At 39.9% G+C, this 26706-nt stretch overlaps 2 protein-coding genes and 1 long non-coding RNA gene across 3 annotated transcripts; all 3 read left to right on the top strand.

Moving 5' to 3' along the window:
- Positions 1-1070: 1070 nt before the first annotated feature.
- Positions 1071-2578, top strand: LOC128469626 (uncharacterized). The gene is made up of 5 exons (XR_008345971.1): positions 1071-1117; positions 1192-1250; positions 1782-1817; positions 1996-2168; positions 2380-2578. It is a non-coding gene; the product is annotated as an uncharacterized LOC128469626 (long non-coding RNA).
- A 1117-nt stretch (positions 2579-3695) lies between these two features.
- Positions 3696-6170, top strand: LOC128469611 (von Willebrand factor-like). Its single transcript, XM_053451426.1, has 4 exons — positions 3696-3761; positions 4131-4189; positions 4467-4514; positions 5561-6170. Exons 2-4 carry the CDS (start codon positions 4144-4146, stop codon positions 5941-5943), a joined length of 477 nt encoding a protein of 158 aa, XP_053307401.1. The 5' UTR covers positions 3696-3761; positions 4131-4143; the 3' UTR covers positions 5944-6170.
- A 10544-nt stretch (positions 6171-16714) lies between these two features.
- Positions 16715-19848, top strand: LOC128469603 (uncharacterized). Its single transcript, XM_053451418.1, has 4 exons — positions 16715-16801; positions 17832-18188; positions 18627-18905; positions 19669-19848. The coding sequence occupies exons 1-4, from the start codon at positions 16753-16755 to the stop codon at positions 19827-19829; spliced, it is 846 nt and encodes a 281-aa protein (XP_053307393.1). The 5' UTR covers positions 16715-16752; the 3' UTR covers positions 19830-19848.
- Positions 19849-26706: the final 6858 nt, after the last annotated feature.

Here is a 26706-nt window from a genome sequence, read left to right as displayed (position 1 = left end):
GGGACAGAAAGATCCTTAACAGATACACATAAAAACATTGTTGCAAAATTCCAGCCTGGAAAAAAAGTGTTGAAACATGCTTTTCCCGTAATGTTTTTCCAGTGGGTTGCGTTGTGCTGCTTAATATTTATACGGGTTGAAAGGTGATATAATTATGCTGATACAGCATTTTTTTTTAACAGAAGATTTATTTTAAGTAGTGGCTTGACTTCTAAAAGATACCGAGTGCAGAAGAAGACAGGGGAGGCTGGGAGTTAAAAGAGATGTTTTGTTATCTTATACAAACACACATTAGATATATTAACCCTTTAATATAGACATAAATCTATTGTGATCATCATTTTATGTAATCTACTCATCAGGCTCCTTCACCCAAAACATCAGGGTCTATCCACTAAAAAGTTGTAGTGAAGTCAGGTTGGGAGTCAACTTAATTCTGTCAATCAAACTTTCACAAACGTAATAAAAGGGTCCAATCCGAAGAACGCATGAACTCCAACGGATCGCTGGTCTTCATTGTAACTATCAGAGTCATTGTTGCTACGTCAAATTCCAATGCCATTTTCTTGGGTTCCAATAGAATAACATCGAGGCTCTTTCGAGAAGACGGCAAATTATTCTGCAAACTTTTAAAGGTGCTGGCCGTCAAAATCTGGTTATCAACTGGTACAGCCATTGATTCAGGTCCTGCTTGGCTAAAGGTTAAACTTGTGTTGAGAGAAACTATTTTGCTTTCATAGAACAAGAATATAGTCCTCTTGACGAAACCCGATGGGTATGATGGCCAAACCATCCTCACGTCCGTCATGTCATGCTTGTCATCGCGCATGATGAAGGCTCCTACTTAATGCCTCATAGAGTGTATTGAAATATGCAAACACGGAGATCTCCATTTCCGCAGGTGCCAGCACATACTCATAGCAATAGTGTCTCTGTTTCATAATAGTTCTATTCATTTTATTGAAGAACATTCAATTTCAACATTTCGGTATTTCATAATGGAATAGTGTTGATGCGAGGGAGCGGTCGGATTTCTTCACTATATAAACCAAAGCCCCGTCCGGCATTAATAAATCAACCTGCATCCACCGAGAGATTAGACACCGACCCGCATCAGGTACGTGTTACTTTTCCATGTATCGATTTGTGTTATTAATGTGATATTAAGTGTCTCTTCTATCCTCCTTTCAGGTAATAAACAGAAATGGCTTTCTGGAGGTCTTGGTCTTTGGTGTCACTGCTGATGTTGGGTAAGAAGCCATAACCCTGAGCTAAACCGTATTCACTCGCCACATACAAAGGGCTTTTTCCAACATAGTTAACCCCTGAATGTGCATGATTTCAACCATTCAGCCTCCAACAAAAGTTTTCAATAGAAATCTATGTATAAGATTAGTTGTAAAGATCATTAGGGAAGCTAAACGTTGCCATCTTGCTCCTTCAAGAAGCATATCGGGGGCCGATATATGCAGAGAGCAAAGATGGATAAACCAAGTGATAGACTTAAGACTTGCGCTGGGTTCTAAACAATAGCAGAGGCAATATTTACTTCTCAAAAATGTGTGGATTGTGGGAAAAGTTAATGGAATTGATAAAAAATACTCTATTATACTTTTTTCCCTTGTGGTAAGCGGCAAAACACAACGTGAACAATCTGTGAAATCTATTGTTCCTTTAGAAAGGTGATTGGTTTTGGGTCCTGTTACAATGTATCCTTCCATGTTTTTCATTCCAGTAACACCAGATTCCTTAATTTCTTTTTTCCGTCTCTTGGTTTCTAGGCATTACCCTGTCGCTGGTGGATGAAAGTCAAGCTGGTAAATGTTGGTTGCTTTGATTATTTAGTGTATGCGGGACTGTCCGTATTAAACCTATTGAGTAAAACCGCTTCCAGGAAGCATCTGCTTATCTCCTGCATGCAAAAATGTTACTTTCGTTGTTAGGAAAACGTTTAAATAACAGTTATTTTATTACCCGTTTGTATCTCCATCGCAGTTCCGACTTGTCCTTCTGGTGCTGAATGGTCATCATGCTCGGGGTGTTCTGCATACTGCCCCAAACCCGATATGGCATGCGCAGCCGTGTGCGTAGACGGCTGCGTATGTGTCCAAGACGGATACCTCATCCATGACAACGGATGCATCCCGCTAGCTCAGTGCCCCAAATAGGTATGTGATTTATTACGCCACTCTTGGGCTCCTCAACTAGAACTAGAAAGTTACAATGAAAACCTTAACTGTTATCTAATTGATCGTTGGGATACAGTCATACAGATGGGAAACAGGTGATGATTTTATATCATTTGTATAGATTTGCAACTGTAATAAGTTACTTTATAATTCTATTTTTTATTCTTTTTTTAAACCTATGTACTTATAGCGGATAAGCAGATGTGTACTTACCTTCTGACTGAAGAAGAAGACGCATAAGCGAATATTTGATCCAATAACCTCTGCGACCCGAACGCACCACGTCAAACCGTTGTGCATTGATGGCGTGCTGTCGTGGTGTCCCTTACCCTACATTCTAGCACTCAAACTTGTCTCATTCTTCTCATGCATTAAAGATCTTCATCCTATTGCTGTTGCTGTAGCCTCTGGTTATTGCGTAAGCACGATGCGTCGTGTGGTATGGCTGTATGGATGCGTTGAATTCGTTATATGTGTAAATGTCACAAAACTTTATAATATAAATGCTATAGGATTAAAAAATAAATATTCAAGATAACTTGGATTTTGCTGAATTGGTGTTTTAACCCACGACTGCAGACACCTGAGTGGACAGGCAGCTCCGACGACACAGAGGTGACACTTAATAGATGAAATTGTGCATACAGTTTATTAACCAAATCAAAATACATGATAATAACCAGCTAAAAGAAGTATAAAACAGATAGTGCTGATGCCCCTTCCTGCGCCGGGAGACCTTCGAAGCTAAGCCCTGCTTCCCAGTGCGAGATGAGCCGCGGGGCTGCCGCCATAAACCGATCCGTGGCAGAGCCTCACCATTTCTGGAAGAGTCCCACCTTTATATATTTTATTATTACATGAAAGTCTATGTAATTAACTGTCTATGTGCTCATAAAGCAAGAATTACCTAGAAAAACCGGATCATCGCTGTTCTTCTTATCCTGTCAACATCCCGACATCTCAGGTTCAAGAACAATGTGAGCTGTGTTCAGCTGCACTAGGATTTCTACCCCAATCTTAGCATCTTGGTGTGAATAAACAGACTCTCATGGTTTTTAGCCCAGTCATTGGGTCTCGGGTTAAACTGGCAGATCCTCTGGGGTCACACAGTCATTTATGATGGCGGAGCATCCCCATAGGTGCTTCTCTCCCTGCTATGACAGTCCCTATAATACAGTCCTTACAAAAGACTAGTAAAGGGTTAATGTTGGCTGGTTCCCAACTTTTTTGTTATTTAAAACCGAGGAGGAAATTGTGACATTTTCATACATAAACCTGTGCGATCTGCTTATCAACGCCGCTAAGTACAGATCTTCCTGTCCTGTAGAACGTCTGCAATTTCCCGTTTCTGACTCATACAGAAGCACTTTTTTTTTTTAATCTCCAGTCGAGGTGATGAAATGTTTGTTAACATTTTTTAGAAACTGGATGATGTTCCAACTCCTGGTTACGAAATACAAAGCCATTGCTTCATACCATTCTTCATTCATAAAACCCAACCTGAGCCTCGTTACTCATTAACTCCTCTCTTCATTCAGCCGGAGAGAGCTCCGGATAAGCGGATCGTAACAGGTAAGTTTTATATGTTAAAAGAATTAATGAACAATATTTATATGTGTTCATCATACATCACGTAACCTGAACGAGTTTCAATTATTCGAGTGAAGTCTGAATCGGTTCACAGAACGTAAAGTTCTTCCATAGGTCAAAAGTTAGAGGAAAATGTAAAGGTTTTATCACTTTTTTATGATATGTGACGTAGCAATTATTTTTGATGATGCATATTCCATTTTTTTCCCTTATTAAAGCATTTTTTTTAATATCTAAATCATCTTATGTACGTTTTTTACACCCTGGCATTCTCTTTCCTAAGAAATTATCATTTTTGCATTTGTAAAAACCTCTAGTTCCTTCCCGCATTTAATATTTTGCTTTTTTTAGGCACCAATCAGAGATGGCTCGCTGGAATACTCAAATATTTGCGCGGCTTCTAATGTTGGGTAAGTTTGTAACCGAATTCCGAAACAATAGTTACATCATACGTTCCGAACTTTCAGAAGATTATATCTAAACTCGTAGGACTCTTTAAGGTTCTTCTGGATAGTCTGAAAATGGTGGGATCACCATCTGTTTTTTTCAGCTGTCCCTGGAAATAATTTTTCGTCTAATACCAAAAATTAACACATTCTGATAACGTATTATAGAAAGAAACATTTTTAAAATACTATATGCTGTTGCGTTTCATCCAATCGCCTTTTGTCTCTGTCACCGTCCCAGGTCTGTCCATGTCTTGGTTTTATCACACGGAAGCTGTACCTACTGCAGGTAAGAAACTGGTAAATGTTGTCATGTTGTAGCTAAACTGGAATGTTTTAAGGTTCCTGGGCTTGGTTAATTTAATAAAAATATCCAGGAACCAACACAAAGTCAGCCGTCATTACCCGATACCCAACGATGGTCATTGCCCTATGGATTGGGGCCACCATTAAGCTAGAGTCTTGAGCCAGATCCTTCAGGACATCTTTCCTGAATTCCACATTCTATGTTCTATAACCTCTAATGATGATGGAATTTCCACGTAAAATAGATAATCTGCTATTTTAAGATTAAGCATGTGTGGGATCAATCTTCTGAACTTCGTGTTCTTCGCATCTGCATGATTATTCCTCTTCTTATGACCTTTGGTGGCGACCATCTCTGGACACATTTCTGGTCCTAGACCTTTGGCAAAGACCTAATATTTTTGTCATAAATAACCCCGTGATGGTTCTTGCAAATCAGACCACCTTCTACGAGTAGACAGTATGATTTTAAGAACAATAATACCTACATTTGGGAAACCTTTATGTTTTATAGTCGGGGTATTCTATTTAAGTGTTATAAGAAACCATTCAGCCGCATAACTGGGAAGATGGGACACCTTGGGCTTACCAGTAATGACGTAACAATCTCAGGGTTCTCGGTTTACTAGGATGTATGATGTTTTTGCTTTCTCCTCAGTCGGGGAAACAGCCTGTCCAACTGGGGCCCAATGGTCGTCCTGCTCCGGCTGTGGGTCGTATTGTCCTGTGAAGGATATGTCTTGTTTGCCCGTTTGCACAGAGGGTTGCAAGTGTGAACAATCCGGATTTGTGATACACGAAGGAGCTTGTATCCCGATCAGCAACTGCCCGAGCACTGACATAAAAGGTACGTTGGTTCTAGTGAAGATACCAAATTATACCATCTCGCTGAAACCCAAGGAATCCAATATCCGATCACATTTGGGGCACTATTATGGTTTTTTTGATAGTTGTAGAACATTTCCACCATTGTTCCTGCAGTCAATGATGATGATCAACATCTATAGATGTTTGACTTCTGTTTTGCAGTACCGTGTCCTCCTAATACAGTCTACGGCTGCATGCGGCAATGCTACAGCAACTGCGACAACCTGAACAGCACCTACGAAGCCTGCATTGAGATTTGCAAACTCGGATGCGATTGCCCGGAAGGCTACGTCTTTCAGTCCAAAGACTCGAAGGTCTGCGTGCCGGTCTCTGAATGCGCGGTCAGCTGCCCCGAAGGCATGGACTTCATCCCATGCTATAGGTTCCCTCTCCAGACCTGCGACACGTTGGGCATCCACTATGTACCCTCCCGTTACTGCAGACCCCGCTGCGTGTGTAAAGAGGGGTACGTCCTCTCCAATGACCCCAAGCCACACTGTATAAAAAAGACCCTGTGTCCCAATTACCTAAAACCCACGGTATAAAGAAGACCCAATTTAATGCCGATAGGGTCACCCTTATCACGCCAATGGATTTCTCCATTCAATGCGCCAAAAAATAAATAAATACACAAAATATATAGAATAATATAGAAAGAATTTAATAATAAGCCAGCACGTCGACACACTGAAGTCCCCATGAAATCCGGACTGATAATTGTGTATGGTGAAGAAATGTGAAACGATAAGAAGAATAAAAAAAATCCATCTGAGACTGAGGTTTTGTGGTTTTTTTGTGTTTAAAAGATTTGTTCTGTGTGTTCCTGAAATCTCTATATATAGAAAACTCAGACACTTCTCATATGTTACGCAAGCTGGTGAAGAATGAAAGATATATATATATTATGATAGAAAGAATAAGGATGAGTGGATAGAAAGATATAGAGTGAGTGGATCTGAGTGGTAGTTGAGTGGAACAGCCCTCCAGCGGAAGTGGTAGAGGGTAATACAGTGAGGGTATTAAACACGCATGGGATAGACATACGGCTCCTGAATCTAAGACGAGACCAACGACTGATTAAGGTTTGAGTCTTTACAGCAGGGGAAACGGGCGACTAGACGGGGGCCGAATGGGGCCGATTCTTAGATAAAACACAGGGAAAGGTAACTTGGCTCATAAACAGGCCAAAAAGAATTGTAAACAATTCTGGGGGGAAATTGTAAGAATTCAATGGAAAAACCCCATTGACTGACGGGTCCCCCATAAATATATATTTTCCAGGTCAGGTTGAGCCGGTTCTAGTAGATGTTCCCCTCTAGAAATAATAAATGAATTGATAAAGACGGCACAGCGGTAACAAAGGCTTGCAATCCGAGATATTTACTTTCGGTAACAATGCGGATACATAATGTCAAGAAGGAGCGATTCGTTCTGGAATGGGTGTCGCGGACAAAGGTTCCTCGATGCGCTCCATTCGTGTTGCGTTCACTCTGTCGGAGAGGTAACAGGTAAGATTCATCCGGATATCTTCTGCATTCATGAAGATATTTTTTTTTGTATTCAGCTGAAGAAGGAGACTGTTAAGGAAAATGTATTTTGCAGCAATTTTACCGAACAATATTGTTATTTTTCTTTTTTTATAAAGCTATAGATTTTTAGACATTTCTATCTCCTGTTTGAATTAAATTTTAATAATAATAAAAAAAAATGAGCAGATGTTAATGAATCCATCACTCCAATAATACGCAGTTTGGTTAATAATATTATTTTGTATATTATATTTATTTATAATTAAGGTATCATAAGAGAGCCGAATAGGCAAAAAAACTGGTGTAAAGATTCAAACCTTAATCAGTCGTTGGTCTCGTCTTAGATTCAGGAGCCGTATGTCTATCCCATGCATGTCTACATTCCCTCACTGTATTACCCTCTACCACCTATGCTGGGAGGCTGTTCCACTTATCTATCACCTTCTAGCTCAGTAGATAGGGACCTGGAACTATTTAAGTAAAGTTTACGAAACAAGAGAAATAACTGAAATGATAATGGTTATAAGAAGAATAAAGGAGCTCATGTAGCTGTGTCCTGCCCCCCCCCTCCATGTATTCATTTTGTGCCAATCCTCCATACACTGAGATGTAAGACAAACTCAAGGAGTTACTTTGCGTTGCAAGACAGATTCAAGGTCTGAATCAACTATTTCGCCTACTGTTTTGTTTACATACAGTCTTCTACAGAGATTAAATTAGGAAGAAAATATGGATAAAGCCGGCGTGTATCTGATTCCTGCCTTTGGTGAGTAGAAGTCCAAAATTTACATTTAAAAAAATTTTTTTATATATATTTTTAACTGTTAACTATAAGAAAATGTCATTGATTTCAATGGAATGTTAGTTTGTTTACATTAAATACATTTGTTAACATTTCAAAAAAGTTAACAAAAATATTTACAAAATTTAACAAAAAAATGTAGAATTCTTTTTACAATGCACAAAAAGTGTCTCAAAATCTTTGCACCAGTTACAAGCCAACTTACAAATTTTAAAAAGCCTATTATTAAAGGTGCTGTCCCACTTTCCCCAGCTGTTTTTTATTCTGTTAAACAAGTAAACAATGGCAGTTTGTAATTATTTTCCTTATTCTTAAGGTTTAATTATATACAAACTTGTAATAAGCATTTTTTTCCGTTTCTCTGACAACAACCAATCGGTGCTAGCTTTTGTGTCATGTGACAATTAAGTGTTCCTGGTAAAAAAAATAAAAAATCTTTTGTTTAATTTTTTTAAAATATGAATGATGCACAACTTTACTTTTTTAAATGTTTAATGGATGGTCTTTATAAAAATACTAAGAATTATGTTTCTTATGCCGTCCTTATTAAAAAAAAGTGTTAAATTCACCTGGAAAAATACTTAAGGCATTTAATTTGTGGCGTAAACACAATTTTGACTCAGAATATCACGCATGATCAACAAAACACTGAACATCAAAGACCTGGAACAAGTATAAAAGAGGGCTAAGGGTTTAATGAAGGGAATAAAAAAAAAAGAAAAATCAAAAGACAGAAATTGAAGTTTTATCTTATAGAAGAAATGACCCTGTGATACAAAAATATTAACTATTTATTAAGGATTTTTTATTTAATTATTAAATTATTAATAAATATATACATTTGTTTTGGTAACATCAGATGAAGGCTATTTTAATATAAAAGGCATGAAAAAGAAATAGAAAACTTAGAATGACAGCAACACTTTGAACGTTCATAAATCTTACATTAATAGATATTTTTAGCCTAGAAAATAAAGCAATTTTTTGTATTTTACAGTTTTGGCATTTATCTGTCCCGTGAGACTTGAAGGTACGTCAAACTGCATATATTTTTTATGATTTCGAAGTAGTTCTGAATTGTTAAAATTACTTAAATTACTTAAAATTCTTAAAGATAAATGTCCATTAAAATAACATGGCAAGAATCAGAAATCCAACACAGACGGGGTTAATGTTCTAAATGACTATTGTAGCTGAAAACAGCTGATTTTTAATGGAATTTTTTCATAGGCTTACAGAGGCCCTTTATCACTCCCATCACTCCTGTGTTCCAATGGCCCTTTATCACTCCCATCACTCCCGTGTTCCAATGGCCCTTTATCACTCCCATCACTCCTGTGTTCCAATGGCCCTTTATCACTCCCATCACTCCCGTGTTCCAATGGCCCTTTATCACTCCCATCACTCCTGTGTTCCAATGGCCCTTTATCACTCCCATCACTCTTGTGTTCCAATGTCCCTTTATCACTCCCATCACTCCTGTGTTCCAATGGCCTTTTATCACTCCCATCACTCCTGTGTTCCAATGGCACGTTGTGTTCGCTGATCCAAGTTTAAGTTTAAAAGGCTAATTGATGGCTAGAAAACCCTTTTGTAATTATGTTACAGCCAGAAATGTCCCTGTTTTATGTGGAAACAGCTGAATGACCTCAAACTTTTGAACGTTCTTGTGTGTTCTGTGACTGAATTCGGCTTTAAATCTATGAGTCTTACAGAAATATATTCTACTCTTAGAATCCATGTGTCCTCCTGGAGCCAAGTGGTCGGACTGCTCCGGTTGTTGGTCACGTTGTCCTGTGAAGGATATGTTTTGTTTGACCGTTTGCATAGAGGGCTGCGTGTGTGAAGAACCCGGATTTGTGATGCATGAAGGAGCTTGTATCCCGATCACTCATTGCCCAGACACCGAGATAAAAGGTATGTTGGTTCTAAGGATGATACAACGTAACAAACGTAACAACGTAACAAATGGAACAAACAGAATCCAATATCCTACAGGTGCCGTTATGAGTTTCTTAGTCTTTTGAGTTCTCTGTTGCCCTCTTGGAGCATTTATTATTTAGACCAGAGAGATCCCAGCTGTGGAAAGTCTCCCCTTTAGATATCTGCAGCTTTTCAGCTATGATATAATGTTCTCGAGGTATTATAAGGTCCAACCAGTTTATCAGAAGAATAGATGATGTTTATGCCCTGTCCGCAGTCCCAGAGACAACCTGCCCTCCTGGAGCCAAATGGTCGACCTGCTCCGGCTGTGGGTCGTATTGCCCTGTGAAGGATATGTCTTGTTTGACCGTGTGCAGAGAGGGCTGCGTGTGCGAAGAACCCGGATTTGTGATACACGAAGGAGCTTGCATCCCGATCAGCAAGTGCCCGAACACTGAGATAAAAGGTACGTTGGTTCTAATAAAGATATAAAATTATATCAGCTCATTGAATCCAATATCCGATGACGGGTGCCACTATGGGTTGTCCAGTCTTGTTGGCTTTCTATTATCCTCTTCGAGAGTCTATTACTTAGACCAGAGAGATTTCCGCACGGAAAATGTCTGCCCTTACACATCTACGGCTTTTTAGTTTATTAAAAAGCCCAACAAGTTTATCAGCAACATAGTAAACATGGGAAGCACTGTCAACGTCAAACCGAGTGCAGGACGTATGATGTTTTTGTCCTGTCCGCAGCCCCGGAGACAACCTGCCCTCCTGGAGCCAAATGGTCGTCCTGCTCCGGCTGTGGGTCCTATTGTCCCGTGAAAGATAAGTTTTGTTTAGCCGTGTGCAGAGAGGGCTGCGTGTGCGAAGAACCCGGATTTGTGATACACGAAGGAGCTTGTATCCCAATCAGCAAGTGCCCGGCCTTTAAGAAACAAGGTAAGGAGTTTCGATGGAAAGATATGAATTAAAACAGTTCATTGAAACAAAAGGAATCCCAATTCCGGTCACAGACACCAATATGACTCCCAGACAAAAACCAAAGTCAACTAAAAGGTACTAGTCTGAAAGCGTACCCTGAAACCATGGCATTATCAGGTGTTGCCCATTCTGAGTCAAGCTAGTTTCATTTATTCCTCCCTTTGAGTGTCTCTTACTCAGAACAGAGAGGTTTCATTAGTGGAAATGCCTCCTCTTAGACACCTGACATCTACCAGTGATGATATAATGTTCTCGGGGGGGATTCTAAAGCCCGACCGGTTTATCAGCAGCACAATAAATATATATAAAGCATTGGAACACCAGAGTGCAGGACGTATGATGTTTTTGTCCTGTCCGCAGTCCCAGAGACAACCTGCCCTCCTGGAGCCAAATGGTCGACCTGCTCCGGCTGTGGGTCGTATTGTCCCGTGAAAGATACGTTTTGTGCGGCCGTGTGCAGAGAGGGCTGCGTGTGCGAAGAACCCGGATTTGTGATACACGAAGGAGCTTGTATCCCGATCAGCAAGTGCCCGGAAACACAATTAAATGGTATAATGCCTCTAAAACTGATGTTCAGACAATGAGACCTCCGACTCCAGATGTTGTTGGGGGCTCTGGAAGGCCTACAAAAGAACAGGAATTTTAAGATATCATATAAAGTTCATATCGATTAAGATTTTATTTCAGAAGACCTACAAATGTCCATTGAATAACACAACAAAGGACACAAGAAATACGACACATAGTGTCCATGCAACCGTATATAGAAATAACATTTAATAACGTAGTTCTTATCATCTAATGTTCTACAATAGCTTTTTCTGACTGTAGGAGACAAGAGCTAAGACTAAAAGTCAGAGGTGAATCTTAGCTTCTCAGTAGGGGCCCCAGACGCTACATTTGCCAAAAACGACCAAAAAGGAGGTTCCGCGCCTCCACCTCTTCGAGACATCTGCGGAGGGAAACAAATCTTTTGATTTCCTACTAAGTACCAAGAACAAAATACACCCTTTCCCAGCCTCTCTCATAGCAAAGATCTGCCCCGAAACACCGTGCCACAATTTCGGAAACACTGACCCCTAGTGGAAACTGTTGTAATTTACAGCTTCCTTTACAGCAACACAAGATATATATATATTTTTTTAACTATTTCTTGGTGTTCTGGTTCTTTGTGGCATAACAAGGGTAGTAGAAGAATTATCTTTAACTCTGTCGATTACAGTTATAACACTTTTGATATTATGTATCCAATGCTCACAGAATCGTCCTGCCCCCCTGGCACCAGGATGTCCGATTGCGCAGGATGTTGGTCGCGTTGTCCCACGCAGGACATGAACTGTTCCACCGAGTGTGCAAAAGGCTGCGTGTGCAAAGCTAAAGGACAAGTCATCTCCAACGGTGTTTGTATACCGGCCAGTATGTGCCCCGTGGTCCCTGAAAAAGGTACGTGATCTATGAAATATCACATTTGCAGCGTGGATAATATTAATTATATAAATGGTTATTTTATCTTTATAATTAAATAGCCTTGACCTGTCCTCCCGGAGCACGGCCGTATGATTGTGCAGGCTGCTGGTCGTTCTGTCCCATTAAAGATGCCGTCTGTCCTGTTGTATGCCAGAAAGGCTGCGCGTGCACACAGAAAGGATACGTTATCCATGAAAATGCCTGCATTCCGGCCAACGAGTGCCCAATTATTCCAAAACCAGGTAAATCATATAGAGGAACATTCCGACACACCAGACATGCAACAAACATATTCGAGACAAAACATGAAGCAAGGTAATGGACACTCAATTCCTTCTTTATTATTCTCAGGCAGTGTTAATCTCAGAAATCTTCATTCATTTCTAGATGTCCAATTTATCATGGATTGTTTTACATCTTACAGGAAAGACATGTCCCTTCCACACACAATGGGCGCACTGTTCCAGTTGCCATGACTACTGTCCTGTTGTCGGACGTCAGTGTGACCAAGTCTGTAGAATAGGCTGTGTCTGCAAGAAGAAAGCACATGTCCTGTATAAGGGGCAATGTATACCACGCAGGATGTGCCCTCAAAGTTTTGAAGATGGTGAGACAAGTTTTCCAAACTACATGCCCTGAGGCAGCTTTATGGCTCGTAGCCTGACACTGAGCACAAATTCAATGGCGATAATAGCCCAAGCTAGTCATTAGTATAAATGCAAATACTGAAAAATGTGTTAAAGTATCCAGACATAAGTGTTTAGAGAATGGGTATACTAAAAAAGAGGCTAACATGACATGTGGAGCTCCACCCTTAGCGTGTTAAAGTCCACAAAGTCCACAAAAAAAAGGATTAGCTCTATCAGAAAACCCCTAAGTAAAAACACACTAACCCACATGCTGTGTAATGTCTTCTTTTCCACAGTACCGGCTTGTCCTCAGCATGCCATATGGAGCCCTTGTCCTAGATGTAATTCATACTGTTTCCCCAAAAATGACTGCAAGACTGTCTGCAGAGGAGGCTGTGTCTGCAGGAAGAAAAGATACGTGTTCCATGAAGGCAACTGTATCCGTCCCAACGAGTGTCCTCATGTCTAAGCGATGCATGCATGAGTTCCCAAGTCTTGGACCATGATTTCCAAATGAGATAACATGAATTAACATTTCTGTATAATAAAAGAGTGATGTGAAAATACAGCCATGACACCTCCATTGGTTTGTGACTAGATGGAAATGTAACAAGTGTGTGTTCCTTTTTTTCTTATTTGTGATCCTTCATTGAAAAAAATGTGATATGGAAAAAATGATAAAATAGAATTATTAACATTTTTGGAAAATACAGAAAAGGTAGAATGTTGTGAAGACTGGTTGCCGGTTTTATTGTTTATTTATAAAGTAGTAACAAGTTAGAAACATATCACTTGCCGGCGGTGCCCATTCAAAATAAAACAGTTGCTAGAGGGTCTGTCCAGAGTACTGCAGCCAACCTTGTAAGTCAATGGAGCCAAGCTCACTAATCACTATGTGATCAGTGAAATGTAAAAATATAATAAATGTAATAAATATAAAATAAATGTAAAAATACAAAAAAAACAAATGTGAGAAAATGTAAAAATAAAAAAGACCTCAGTGATATCACAATGCCATCAGAAGGGCAATCATCCAGTTCAAATTTGAAATACCCTAGGGTGTCTAGTTTTTAAAAAGGTAAAGGTAAATTGAATTGGCTAGGTTCAAAGATGTCACAAATAGGGCATAGGCACAAACTGACCAGATGTCAAAATATTTAAAAAAAAAAATCAGTCATCTGAAAAAAGGTGAAACAGGCAGAGTGTGAGCAAAAAAAAAAAAACTTCCTCTGGCAGCACAGTCGAAGAGACCATTTCCTGAATTCAGTTGAAAGCAAGCATTTTTATCACGACAATAGGGGCGATTGCACAGCTATTTGGGGTAAGTTTCTAAACTGTATTCTGTGTTATACTATTTTGGGGGAGCTTGTTGAGAGCTTGTCTGTCTCTTTATTATCAATCAGGTATTTTTTTTAATGATCTCTCTATATGTATAATACACTGATAATGTGATTTCCTTTTTTATTGAGTTAATTTGTAGTGACATATGTCACTGAACAGCATACCTGGGAACTGCCCCTGGTTTGTCCTAATGTTTTTTGCCCTGATCTCAGGGTGAAGTGGCAGATTCTCAGGGTGACACAGTCAGCAGCTGATTCTTTCCTACTCTACACTTCTGTGCACCGATTGGTGCTTTTGCTGCCAGTATGTTGTAGCTGATATCCCTGCTTGAATGCAGTTGTCTAAATTAAGTATATCTTTAAATAACTACAAGTTAAGCTTTTTATGACAGCCAGTACCAGAGTCACTTAGGTAACACATGTGGCAAGCCGCCGCATAGACTCGTCATGGGCTATTAAAGGGTTAATATTTTAAGAGTCTCAGGGTCAGCTCATTTAGAAAGTTCCCATTTATGTTTGTGAGTGGAAAATTCTATTGCGTAACTACCCTTTTTTAACATATTATGATATTTCTAGACAAAATGTTGTTCCAGAACGTTGGTCATGGTGGATTCTGCCAGGTTGTCCATAGGCTCCTTCCATCTCTTCAAACATTTTCTCAGTGCTTTTTGGTGTCTTATCGAGTTCATCTTATAATCTTCTGCTTTTTTTATAGTTTAGATTAATAAAATATCAATGTTTAATCGTAAAAAAAACTTAGAGATTCCACCATTTATCTCAAAAGTATACCCTTAATTTTTTAGGGTCATCAGACACATATTTTGGCCTAGGCCTAGAGGCCACCATTGTTGTCAGTCATGTGATATTTTGAGTGACTTTTCCTGCTCAAACACCACACTGAGCTAATGCTTTATGGCAATGGTAATGAGGTCCATTTCTCAATAGATTTTTCATAATTAGAGAGTCCAGCTGGGTGATTAAGACTGAGCCATTCTATTCCTTCCCCCAGGAAGTATGATAAGGAGTCAGGGTGTTTGTCTAGTAGATTGGAGGCCCCGTATGTTGGTGGCCCGTACGATCGCTTCTAGGAGCGGTCGTATTCACCATAATGATAGGCTATATGCCTTTCAATGATGGTGGCCCTCGGGGTTAAAAAAAAAAGCTTCTAAAAAAAAATATGCAGGGGTCCTGTTTGATCGCTCCAAGGAGCTTTTCAGACTGCTACCTGATAGAGACATGCGGCCTCTAACAAGATGGCGGCCCCCATTCAAGATAAAAGAGTTCCCAGAGGGTCTTTAGACCCTCCTGAAAACATTGAGCTCCCCCTGTAGGTTGACTACCGTACTGCAGCTGACCATGAAGGTCAATATGCTACTTGTACTTTTCTCCCTATAACGTGCAAAAAGAAAAAGCCAAAAAAACCTTACAAACAGTGAGTATTTCTAAACATAGGACAAATAGTGGAATCTATTTAGCAGGTTTTTACTTTAGCTTTTGTTGAGGAGTAAAAGATTTTTCAAATTTTCACCATACTTTATAATTTTTTATACGATGATACGATGATATGATAAAAGTAAAGGTATCTAAAGAAATCTCTTCTTTCCTGAAAAAAACCCAATATATATATATATATATAATTTGTGTGGGTTCAGTAAATGAGAAAAAAGAAAATTACAGATAAACACGAGCACCGCAGAAATGTGACAACCAAAGGGTACAAAAAATAAATAACAGCACTGTCCTAAAAAGGTTAAAAAAACAATATTTTTGAGAACCACTTCAACTGATGTTGATACCAGTTCCTGCAGTTTCCGCACAGGAAATTTAGCATGATTTATGAGTAAGGTGTCAAAAAAAACCCCCACCACAATCAAACCGTGGGCTTTACAATACACATTTCAAATAAAATGTAGGTCAACACAAAGCAACGGCAGGCAGAGTACGTGATAGATTCCGGTCACTAAAATGTAAAACAATGAGTATCTTTTCTCATAACAACGGGGTAGCCATTCTTGTGAACCATTCGGCCCCATCTAGTCTGCCCATTTTTTTCCTAATCTCCTATCAGTCTTTGGTCAGGTCCTATAGTGAGGAAAGCTTTATGTCTACCCCGTGCCTGTTTAAATTCCCTCACTGTATGAGCCTCCACCACTGTTGCTGGGAGGCTGTTCCATTGATCTACTACTCTCCGAGTAAAGTAGAACTCGCTTATGTTACATCTAAACCTCTGACCCTCAAGTTTTAGACCACGAGAACATTGTTCCTCCTTCCAAACAAGCCTCCTGTACTTTGTTAACTCTCAAGCCGGACATATTAAGATCCTTCAACCCTTACTGACGATTTCTGTCCCGCATTTTTGTATCTCTCCTCTGAACTCAACCTTCTGGGGTCTCCAGAACTGTACGCACTACTCCAGGTGAGGCCTAACCAGAGATCTGGAAAGCGGCCGGACCCCCTCATGTTTGTGAAAATTTAGAAGATTGTATTTATTCATTTATTTATTTATTTATAGGAGAAAAATATTATAACATTTGTACAATTTGGGGAATTCCAACTATCTAACCAGCACTTGCTTTTTTTTATCAGGTATTCCCCTAAAAAAACAAAAAACAAAAAAAAACCAGAAGAAACATTTCTATTTTCAGAAGAAACATTTTATTGAGAAAACCAAATTTCCATGATGGGCATTTCCGTATTAGAAGTCGTCTTCTTCCTTTTGAATGTTGGTAAGAAATAACCACAAATTATTATTATTATTATTATTATTACAAAAAGCCTTACTTGATTTTTGGAACATCAGAGTCTTTTATTTGAATTAAACAAAGTAAAAAACAATAATTACCTGATTGCCATAATTTAAGGAATCCACCTTAGAATGTATTTCCGTGACCATTTTACGTCGTTATTATTCATCGCTGTTGTATATACACATATAAAATAACCCTTTGCAGGCCAATACATTTTCACTGTGGGCCAAGCAGGTCCAATTTAATTTTTGGGAAACAACCCATACTTAAAATTTTTTTACAAAACAGTAATAAATACTATTCTAAAACCATATATTATGTTAGCCTTAATATTTTCCCATTGTATGAAAATGTTTTCCATAATCATCTTCATCACTAAAATCACATTCAGAATCCCTCTGTAATAATAATATGGCTAATTCTTCCTTGTAATAGCGACATCTAGTGGTCACTAGGAAACACAACATTGGACCACAAGCTGTAAAATATATTTCTCTGTAATAGCGACCCCTAGTGTTCAACTAGTAAATCTGACATAAAATCGGAAAGGGTTAATATACAGTAACTATTTTATCCTCATTATTTGAACCACTCTTAATCCGGAATTAATTCAATTGCGTTCGAGATTCTTGTTTGTTGGGTCTCCATAATTATAGTTACAATGTAAACTACCTCCTTTGTCCATGCTTAATGAGTCCTTGCTTTATGAGCTCGTTTCTATGAATTATGGATGCACATTATTTTTTCTGTGATTAACTCACATCCCGACGATATGTGCAGTAAAGCCTTAACAAGGGTCAAAGGTCCCATCCCATGCTGATGTCATCATTGGCTTCTGCAAGGAGATGCCCACGGGAGGCTTAAGCATGCCCCTCACCTTGTGTTGCCTGGTGAAGTTGCCCCTCTTTCTCCATTCAAGTTATGATTCTGGCATAAACTAACGACATGACGCGTAATAACATTTTCTTTTAAGAGTTTTGTTGAGTAACCTTCTATATGATGTCCTCAGCTGGCACGTTTTCCGAATACACAGTCCGTCAAGACCCTTTCGTTTCGGGTTTGGTGGGTTCCACCGTCGACTTCCATTGTGATTTGACTTTTGACGAGGAAACCCTCATCCGTCTAAATCCATACTGGAAAAAGAAACAATCCGAGGTATACATATATCCTTCTGAAATTTCCAAGGAGAAGGACCGCGTAAAGGAGATCAACAAAAGTGTTCTGACCGACTTTTCCATTTCCTTTTCTAACCTGAAACTCAATGATACTGAGACCTACTTGTGTTATGTCTCGCTGGTGATTGGAGGAAATTCGGGATATAGAAACATACTTTCCTACGGAAATGGAACGCTGCTGTTTGTGCATGGTAAGTGAGCAAATAATAATAATAATAGTAATAGTAATGATAAATAATAATAATAAATAATAATAGTGCTTATTATCAGATCAGGTCAGAAAGTGGGGCAGGAGGACAATACCCCTAATAGCTTCTCCAACTTAAAGATTATGTGCCACTGCCTAAAGCCTTTTTGTTTTTAGAATTTACTTGTAATTTCACATTTAGTCGTTGACTTTATCAGCCTTTGACCTCCAACTGGGTCTTTTCTCTGATTATGGGAGGGGGGTGCAGAACCTATTGGGAAACATTAGTTGAGTAGGACGAAATCATCCATTGGGAGTGTATTGTGTTTCATACGGGCCAGATGGCTGGACTTGCCCCCCTGGGTGAATGTTACCAGCCCTTATGTGTTTTGTTGGCTTTTCTCCCTGCGGCCTCCATTAACCTCCATTAAAATAATTCTAGGACCAATGCAAATGGAATCTAACAATTCTGAAATAATGTGTAAAATTCAAGTACAAACCATAGAAAATGTGAACTTGAATTTGGAGTCGGGAAACCAGCAACTGGTGCTCACAAATGAAAGCTACAGCCACGTACTAAATCCCGATGGGTCCTACTGGATCATTAGGAATTTCACTGTCCCCTTGGAAAAATGCGTCGGAAACACAACCTTCAAATGCCTGCTCCAGCACAATTCTGGATACAATATTACAAATGAGACCATCATGGTCCCCTGCTCAGGTAATTGCATCACTGCAAGTCTTGTGAAATATAGAATTTTACAAAATTGTGCTAATTTTTCTATTTTATATACTTGGGGCAGGCGATTAAAACTGGAATAAAGGATTAAATTATTATTTTTTGTTGTTGTTTTAATTAAAATGTTATTTTGAAGGAACTTGTAAGACCAACACAATTAGAATTATGCAAATGAAGTTGATTGAAAGGGTCAATTAAATCTAAATAAGAAATTATTTATTATTAATTTTGTCTTAAATAATGGCTAAAAAATCTTAAATTATATCGTATTACTTACTCTTGGAAACTGAAAAAAAAAGTTTAAAAAATAGTCCTAAGTTTTTTTTATGTCAGTTTGACTGTATTTATATTTATATATCATATACCCAACCACGAGAGTATAGTAGTGGGCTGCATTCTATAAACATATTGATAATGTATTGTTTATTACATTAATGCAAGCATTCCATTTAGTTCATTAATTCATTTTATGTTTTATCTTTTTTAATAGTATTATTTGTATGCCAGTGAGAAGTTGTAACAATGTCATCTTTCCCATTTATTTATATATTAAATATTTTATAGGTGGTTCCAAAGGATTACCTTCAAAAAGTAAGAATCAACTTCCGGATAATGTCAACCTAATAATCAATAGACCAATACCTCAAAATATGACGGAATGATACTTCAAAACACAATGGAAGGAAATGGTTAAATCTTTAAAAAAAATCTCCTGTTTAATCGATCACTTTTCAATTCTTTGCAGGAACATCTAAAATCCGTCATCCAATCCTTCTATATTCTTTACTGCTGGGAACGACCTTCTTTATATTACTTGTGGTGCTCCTTATCTACTGGAAGAGTAGACGTCTGGTGATTACAACCAGGAGACCCAAAATGAATATGGCCAGATATAAATTTCCATAAAACTCAGACCTTCATCGAGACAAAGAACGAAAAGGAAACTTAGTACCGGGAAATGGTTAAAATACCAGCATTTGAATTACCCTGGGGTGTCTAGTTCTCAAAAATATATGGTTTGATGTGGGTAAGTTGAATTGGCCAGGTTCAAAGATGTCCCAAATAGGACATGGGTACAGGCTCACCAAATGTCAAAGTTCAACATTAAAAATTGCGCACCACCCAAAATGACTACCACAAAGTTTGACACAGGCTGGCATTTGAAATACCCTGGGGTGTCTAGTTTTCAAAAATATATGGTTTGATGTGGGTTTTGAAATTAATAATTTAATTCCCCAATTATTTTAGTAGAGATGTTCTTCATCATGTGTTATGTTTTTAATTCACTTAATTAAACAGAATTTTTTTTTATACATTCAAAATAGATACAAAATTAAAGTTATGTTTTAAGAGTTGAACTGGTTTACTTCTCTCTTTTTTTTGTTTGTTTACTATTGGAAAAAGGGGAGGAACCCAAAGTTGCCCGTAGGTGACGGCCAGTTGGGCGATGAGCAGCCATCCAGAGTTAGAGCTAAGCCAAGTGCTGAGTATTCATGATAGACAAGCCATCCAGGAAGAGATTGTTGTACAGCAAGATGATAACTTCTGATTTTTGTGGGAAGCTGAGGGTTTGGAAAGATAGATTTCAGTGCCATTGAAGTCCCTGAAGTCAAAGAGCATGCACACAGGCGGGTTTCCTGGATAGGGCCATTGGGTACTAGACTTGTGCATTCGGATCCTTTACGAATTTTAATTTTAGCAAAATTTGTCAATTTCATTTATTTCTACGAGCATCTGAAAATGAGGAAGAAATCAAACGTAAACAAAGGAGAAAGCTCCTAATTGTTGATTAAATTTTGCGTGATTTGTTTTCTCACAATCGCTCTCTCACGCTTTCACACACACTCTCACACACACACTCTCTCTAAATGTCGCCCTATCTTCTCTGACAACCACTTCGGTGTCTCTGCTTCTTGTTCTTCTCCGCTTCTTCCAAAGGACTATTTTGTAATTTTTGTCAAAAACATCCTAACTTCATCCAAACCGAAAGGGTAGGAAATAAAGTTCGTTGTCTGAAAACAAATGGACCAAAAAAACAAAACATGGGCCAGAATAGTTTTTGGGGGTTGGAAAACAACAAAGAGAAAGGTCGTTGAGGAAGGTAGGATAAAACCCAGGAGTGAGCCAGACCACGGAAGCCAAGACAATGCATAACCTAAGAGTGAAGGGCAATGTCCACCATGTCTAATGCGGCCTATGGATCAAGATGGATGAGAAGACAGAAATGCCCATTAGATTTTCCTGCATGGAGATCATTTATTTATGTAAAGGAAGGTTCTATTGAGAAAGTGGGGCAAAGAACAGATTGCGTTGGGTCCAAGAGATTGTTACACGGGTCAAAGGTGGCAAAGTCCACCCCAAAATGTCATAAGTGCCCCGTTTGAGACAAGACACCTGCTAACACTATTTGTCCATAAACTGTGTGCACGTTCTGGAACTTACTAGACAAATAACATACGTGGGATACCTAAGAAACCACCACTCCCTTAAATCTAACACCTGTCAAGAGGCGCGACACCTCATTCAGGTGACAGAGATGCGAGAAGGGCTACTCTGTTACCATCGGTCGACGACCAACAGGTAAAGAAACAGATAAATTGTATTTTTATTAATTCTATCCTTTTTAATGTACCCTTGCTTGTTGATTCCAAGAAGGCAAAAAAAATATATTGTCCCTCTTAAAGGGGTAAAAGAGAGGACAAAACAACCAAAATCTCTTTTCTGGCTGATATTATAGGGCTCGATTCTCTAGGAATGGTAACATTTATTGACAAAAAAAGTAATTAAAACTAGTATAGTGATGCTGATCTGACGTTTTTTCCATTAAGGAAGGTTGATTGTCGATTTTAACACAATTCATTTATTTCAAGGAAAAACAAATAAGATTTCTTGTTTGATTTTATAAATCCTACCATCTTCTACATGGGGTGGGACGTTCCAACGAAAGGATAAAGTGTGAGTTATATATGAATAGCTTGGACTCGATGACTTGAGGTTGACTCTTCATCGATGAGCTTAAATGGTCCACAAATCCCACAAAGTTAACAAATTTGTCAATTCACCTTATCTAATCCATCATTTTTCAAACCATTTTTTGGGGGGGGTTTGTCTTTTTTTCTGGATCAACGAAGAGGTCCTTTCTGGATTTTGCCAACACAATTTCAAAGGTAGGTCGATAGTCGACTTCTAGAAAAAGACATCGAACATTCGACAAGTTGGAAGAAAGAAAATACCAGACCACGTAGACCAATAGTTCCTACATTTAAGCAGTTTGGGGTAAAACCGGTTGGTTTCAACAGTTTATGTCTTAGAGCTAAAGCTGTCACAGGTTACATATTCCGTGTTATTTCTCTTAGTTACGGGTTGTTTACCATAGTTACGCGTGTCACGTTGTGTGATTTATTCTTTGCATTCTGTTTGCGTGGTTTTTTTCATTTCTGCTTAAACAGGTTCATTTTAGAATTTAGACACCGAATTTGTCAATCATCCCGAGACTCGGTTGTCTTGTTTACTGGGCTTTACGCCAATTTAGAACATTCACGATATTTGTGTAGATGAAAGTGTTTGTGAGTTACTGAGTATTTTGCATTTCTTCCATTCCAGGTGCTTTTGATGCCCTAAGCGTCCAACATGGATCTCTGCCCCTTACTGGTGCTGCTTCAGCTTGGTGAGTCGTCGTTTGCTTGTTATTTTATTAGCAGAGACGATCAGTAATTGTAGTTTTTGCCCCCATAATATAATGTCTTCAGGCGGCAGCATAGCAGCCATTTGTATCGCTGCCCCCCAATCTACTAAACACCCCGACTCCTTGTACAGTGCTGGGGGGTTATATTACTGTATGCAGTGCTGGGGTTATATCACTGTATACAGCGCTGGGGGTTATATTACTGTATACAGCGCTGGGGGGTTATATTACTGTATACAGCGCTGGGGGGTTATATTACTGTATACAGCACTGGGGGTTATATTACTGTATACAGCGCTGGGGGTTATATTACTGTATACAGTGCTGGGGGGTTATATTACTGTATACAGCGCTGGGGGGTTATATTACTGTATACAGCGCTGGGGGTTATATTACTGTATACAGCGCTGGGGGGTTATATTACTGTATACAGTGCTGGGGGTTATATTACTGTATACAGTGCTGGGGGTTATATTACTGTATACAGCGCTAGGGGTTATATTACTGTATACAGCACTGGGGGGTTATATTACTGTATACAGCGCTGGGGGTTATATTACTGTATACAGCGCTGGGGGTTATATTACTGTATACAGCGCTGGGGGGTTATATTACTGTATACAGCGCTGGGGGGTTATATTACTGTATACAGCGCTGGGGGTTATATTACTGTATACAGCGCTGGGGGGTTATATTACTGTATACAGTGCTGGGGGTTATATTACTGTATACAGTGCTGGGGGTTATATTACTGTATACAGCACTGGGGATTATATTACTGTATACAGCGCTGGGGGGGTATATTACTGTATACAGCGCTGGGGGGTTATATTACTGTATACAGCGCTGGGGGTTATATTACTGTATACAGTGCTGGGGGTTATATTACTGTATACAGCGCTGGGGGGTTATATTACAGTATACAGCGCTGGGGGGTTATATTACTGTATACAGTGCTGGGGGTTATATTACTGTATACAGCGCTGGGGGTTATATTACTGTATACAGCGCTGGGGGTTATATTACTGTATACAGCACTGGGGGGTTATATTACTGTATACAGCACTGGGGGTTATATTACTGTATACAGCGCTGGGGGTTATATTACTGTATACAGTGCTGGGGGGTTATATTACTGTATACAGCGCTGGGGGGTTATATTACTGTATACAGCGCTGGGGGTTATATTACTGTATACAGCGCTGGGGGGTTATATTACTGTATACAGTGCTGGGGGTTATATTACTGTATACAGTGCTGGGGGTTATATTACTGTATACAGCGCTAGGGGTTATATTACTGTATACAGCACTGGGGGGTTATATTACTGTATACAGCGCTGGGGGTTATATTACTGTATACAGCGCTGGGGGTTATATTACTGTATACAGCGCTGGGGGGTTATATTACTGTATACAGCGCTGGGGGGTTATATTACTGTATACAGCGCTGGGGGGTTATATTACTGTATACAGCGCTGGGGGGTTATATGACTGTATACAGCGCTGGGGGTTATATTACTGTATACAGCGCTGGGGGGTTATATTACTGTATACAGCGCTGGGGGTTATATTACTGTATACAGCACTGAGGGTTATTAGTGTATACAGCGCTGGGGGGTTATATTACTGTATACAGTGCTGGGGGGTTATATTACTGTATACAGCGCTGGGGGTTATATTACTGTATACAGCGCTGGGGGTTATATTACTGTATACAGCGCTGGGGGTTATATTACTGTATACAGCGCTGGGGGTATATTACTGTATACAGGGCTGGGGAGGTTATATTACTGTATACAGCGCTAGGGGTTATATTACTGTATACAGCACTGGGGGGTTATATTACTGTATACAGCGCTGGGGGTTATATTACTGTATACAGCGCTGGGGGTTATATTACTGTATACAGCGCTGGGGGGTTATATTACTGTATACAGCGCTGGGGGGTTATATTACTGTATACAGCGCTGGGGGGTTATATTACTGTATACAGCGCTGGGGGGTTATATGACTGTATACAGCGCTGGGGGTTATATTACTGTATACAGCGCTGGGGGGTTATATTACTGTATACAGCGCTGGGGGTTATATTACTGTATACAGCACTGAGGGTTATTAGTGTATACAGCGCTGGGGGGTTATATTACTGTATACAGTGCTGGGGGGTTATATTACTGTATACAGCGCTGGGGGTTATATTACTGTATACAGCGCTGGGGGTTATATTACTGTATACAGCGCTGGGGGTTATATTACTGTATACAGCGCTGGGGGTTATATTACTGTATACAGGGCTGGGGAGGTTATATTACTGTATACAGCGCTGAGGCTTATGAGAAAAAGGAGAATTATTTTCTCATGTAGAAAAAACGACCCGATTGTCTCTAATAAACTTTCAAGCATCAAAATTATTTTAGACAAAGATTTGCTGTCACTAAAAAAACCGACGGGTTTATAGAGCAAGAAAAATTCAATCTGCTTCTCATCTGATTCATTCTCTAATCTTTTTTACAGTTGCCACAACTGCTACCACCGCCACTTTACCATCAACTACCACTGTCCTTGTCACCACACTCCCACCAACTACCATTATCACTTTACCATCAACTACCACCACCTCTCCCTCACCAACTACTACCACCCCTGCCACCACTCCTCTACCAACTACTACTACCACTCTCCCATCAGCTACCACCACTGCTCTACCAACTACCACCACCACTTTACCATCAACTACCACTGTCTCTACCACCCCTCCATCAACTACCACCATCCCTACCACCACTGCTCTACCAACTACCACCACCACTTTACCATCAACTACCGCTGTCCCTGCAACCACTCTCCCACTAACTACCACCATCCCTATCACCACTGCTCTAACAACTACCATCACCACTTTACCATCAACCACCACTGTCTCTACCACCCCTCCCCCATCAACTCCCACCATCCCTACCACCACTGCTCTACCAACTACCACCACCACTTTACCATCAACTACCGCTGTCCCTGCAACCACTCTCCAACTAACTACCACCATCCCTATCACCACTGCTCTAACAACTACCATCACCACTTTACCATCAACCACCACTGTCTCTACCACCCCTCTCCCATCAACTACCACCACCCCTACCACCACTGTTCTACCAACTACCACCACCACTTTACCATCAACTACCACTGTCCCTGCAACCACTCTCCAACTAACTACCACCATCCCTATCACCACTGCTCTAACAACTACCATCACCACTTTACCATCAACTACCACTGTCTCTACCACCCCTCTCCCATCAACTACCACCATCCCTACCACCACTGCTCTACCAACTACCACCACCACTTTACCATCAACTACCGCTGTCCCTGCAACCACTCTCCCACTAACTACCACCATCCCTATCACCACTGCTCTAACAACTACCATCACCACTTTACCATCAACCACCACTGTCTCTACCACCCCTCCCCCATCAACTCCCACCATCCCTACCACCACTGCTCTACCAACTACCACCACCACTTTACCATCAACTACCGCTGTCCCTGCAACCACTCTCCAACTAACTACCACCATCCCTATCACCACTGCTCTAACAACTACCATCACCACTTTACCATCAACCACCACTGTCTCTACCACCCCTCTCCCATCAACTACCACCACCCCTACCACCACTGTTCTACCAACTACCACCACCACTTTACCATCAACTACCACTGTCCCTGCAACCACTCTCCAACTAACTACCACCATCCCTATCACCACTGCTCTAACAACTACCATCACCACTTTACCATCAACTACCACTGTCTCTACCACCCCTCTCCCATCAACTACCACCATCCCTACCACCACTGCTCTACCAACTACCACCACCACTTTACCATCAACTACCGCTGTCCCTGCAACCACTCTCCCACTAACTACCACCATCCCTATCACCACTGCTCTAACAACTACCATCACCACTTTACCATCAACTACCACTGTCTCTACCACCCCTCCCCCATCAACTCCCACCAACCCTACCACCACTGCTCTACCAACTACCACCACCACTTTACCATCAACTACCGCTGTCCCTGC

The sequence above is a fragment of the Spea bombifrons genome, chromosome 12 (assembly GCF_027358695.1).
Source record: "Spea bombifrons isolate aSpeBom1 chromosome 12, aSpeBom1.2.pri, whole genome shotgun sequence".
Classification (NCBI taxonomy): Eukaryota; Metazoa; Chordata; class Amphibia; order Anura; family Pelobatidae; genus Spea; species Spea bombifrons.
This window is presented reverse-complemented; position numbering and strand designations above follow the sequence as displayed.

What these genes read in the sequence shown, in the direction of transcription:
- LOC128469611 (XM_053451426.1), top strand. Translation starts at nt 4,144, where the DNA reads ATGGCTCGCTGGAATACTCAAATATTTGCGCGGCTTCTAATGTTGG. An exon ending in TGCGCGGCTTCTAATGTTGG is followed by an intron (nt 4,190 to 4,466) that starts GTAAGTTTGTAA and finishes TCACCGTCCCAG; the next exon opens with GTCTGTCCATGTCTTGGTTT. An exon ending in GGAAGCTGTACCTACTGCAG is followed by an intron (nt 4,515 to 5,560) that starts GTAAGAAACTGG and finishes TCTGTTTTGCAG; the next exon opens with TACCGTGTCCTCCTAATACA.
- LOC128469603 (XM_053451418.1), top strand. Translation starts at nt 16,753, where the DNA reads ATGATGGGCATTTCCGTATTAGAAGTCGTCTTCTTCCTTTTGAATGTT. An exon ending in CTTCTTCCTTTTGAATGTTG is followed by an intron (nt 16,802 to 17,831) that starts GTAAGAAATAAC and finishes TGATGTCCTCAG; the next exon opens with CTGGCACGTTTTCCGAATAC. An exon ending in AACGCTGCTGTTTGTGCATG is followed by an intron (nt 18,189 to 18,626) that starts GTAAGTGAGCAA and finishes AAATAATTCTAG; the next exon opens with GACCAATGCAAATGGAATCT.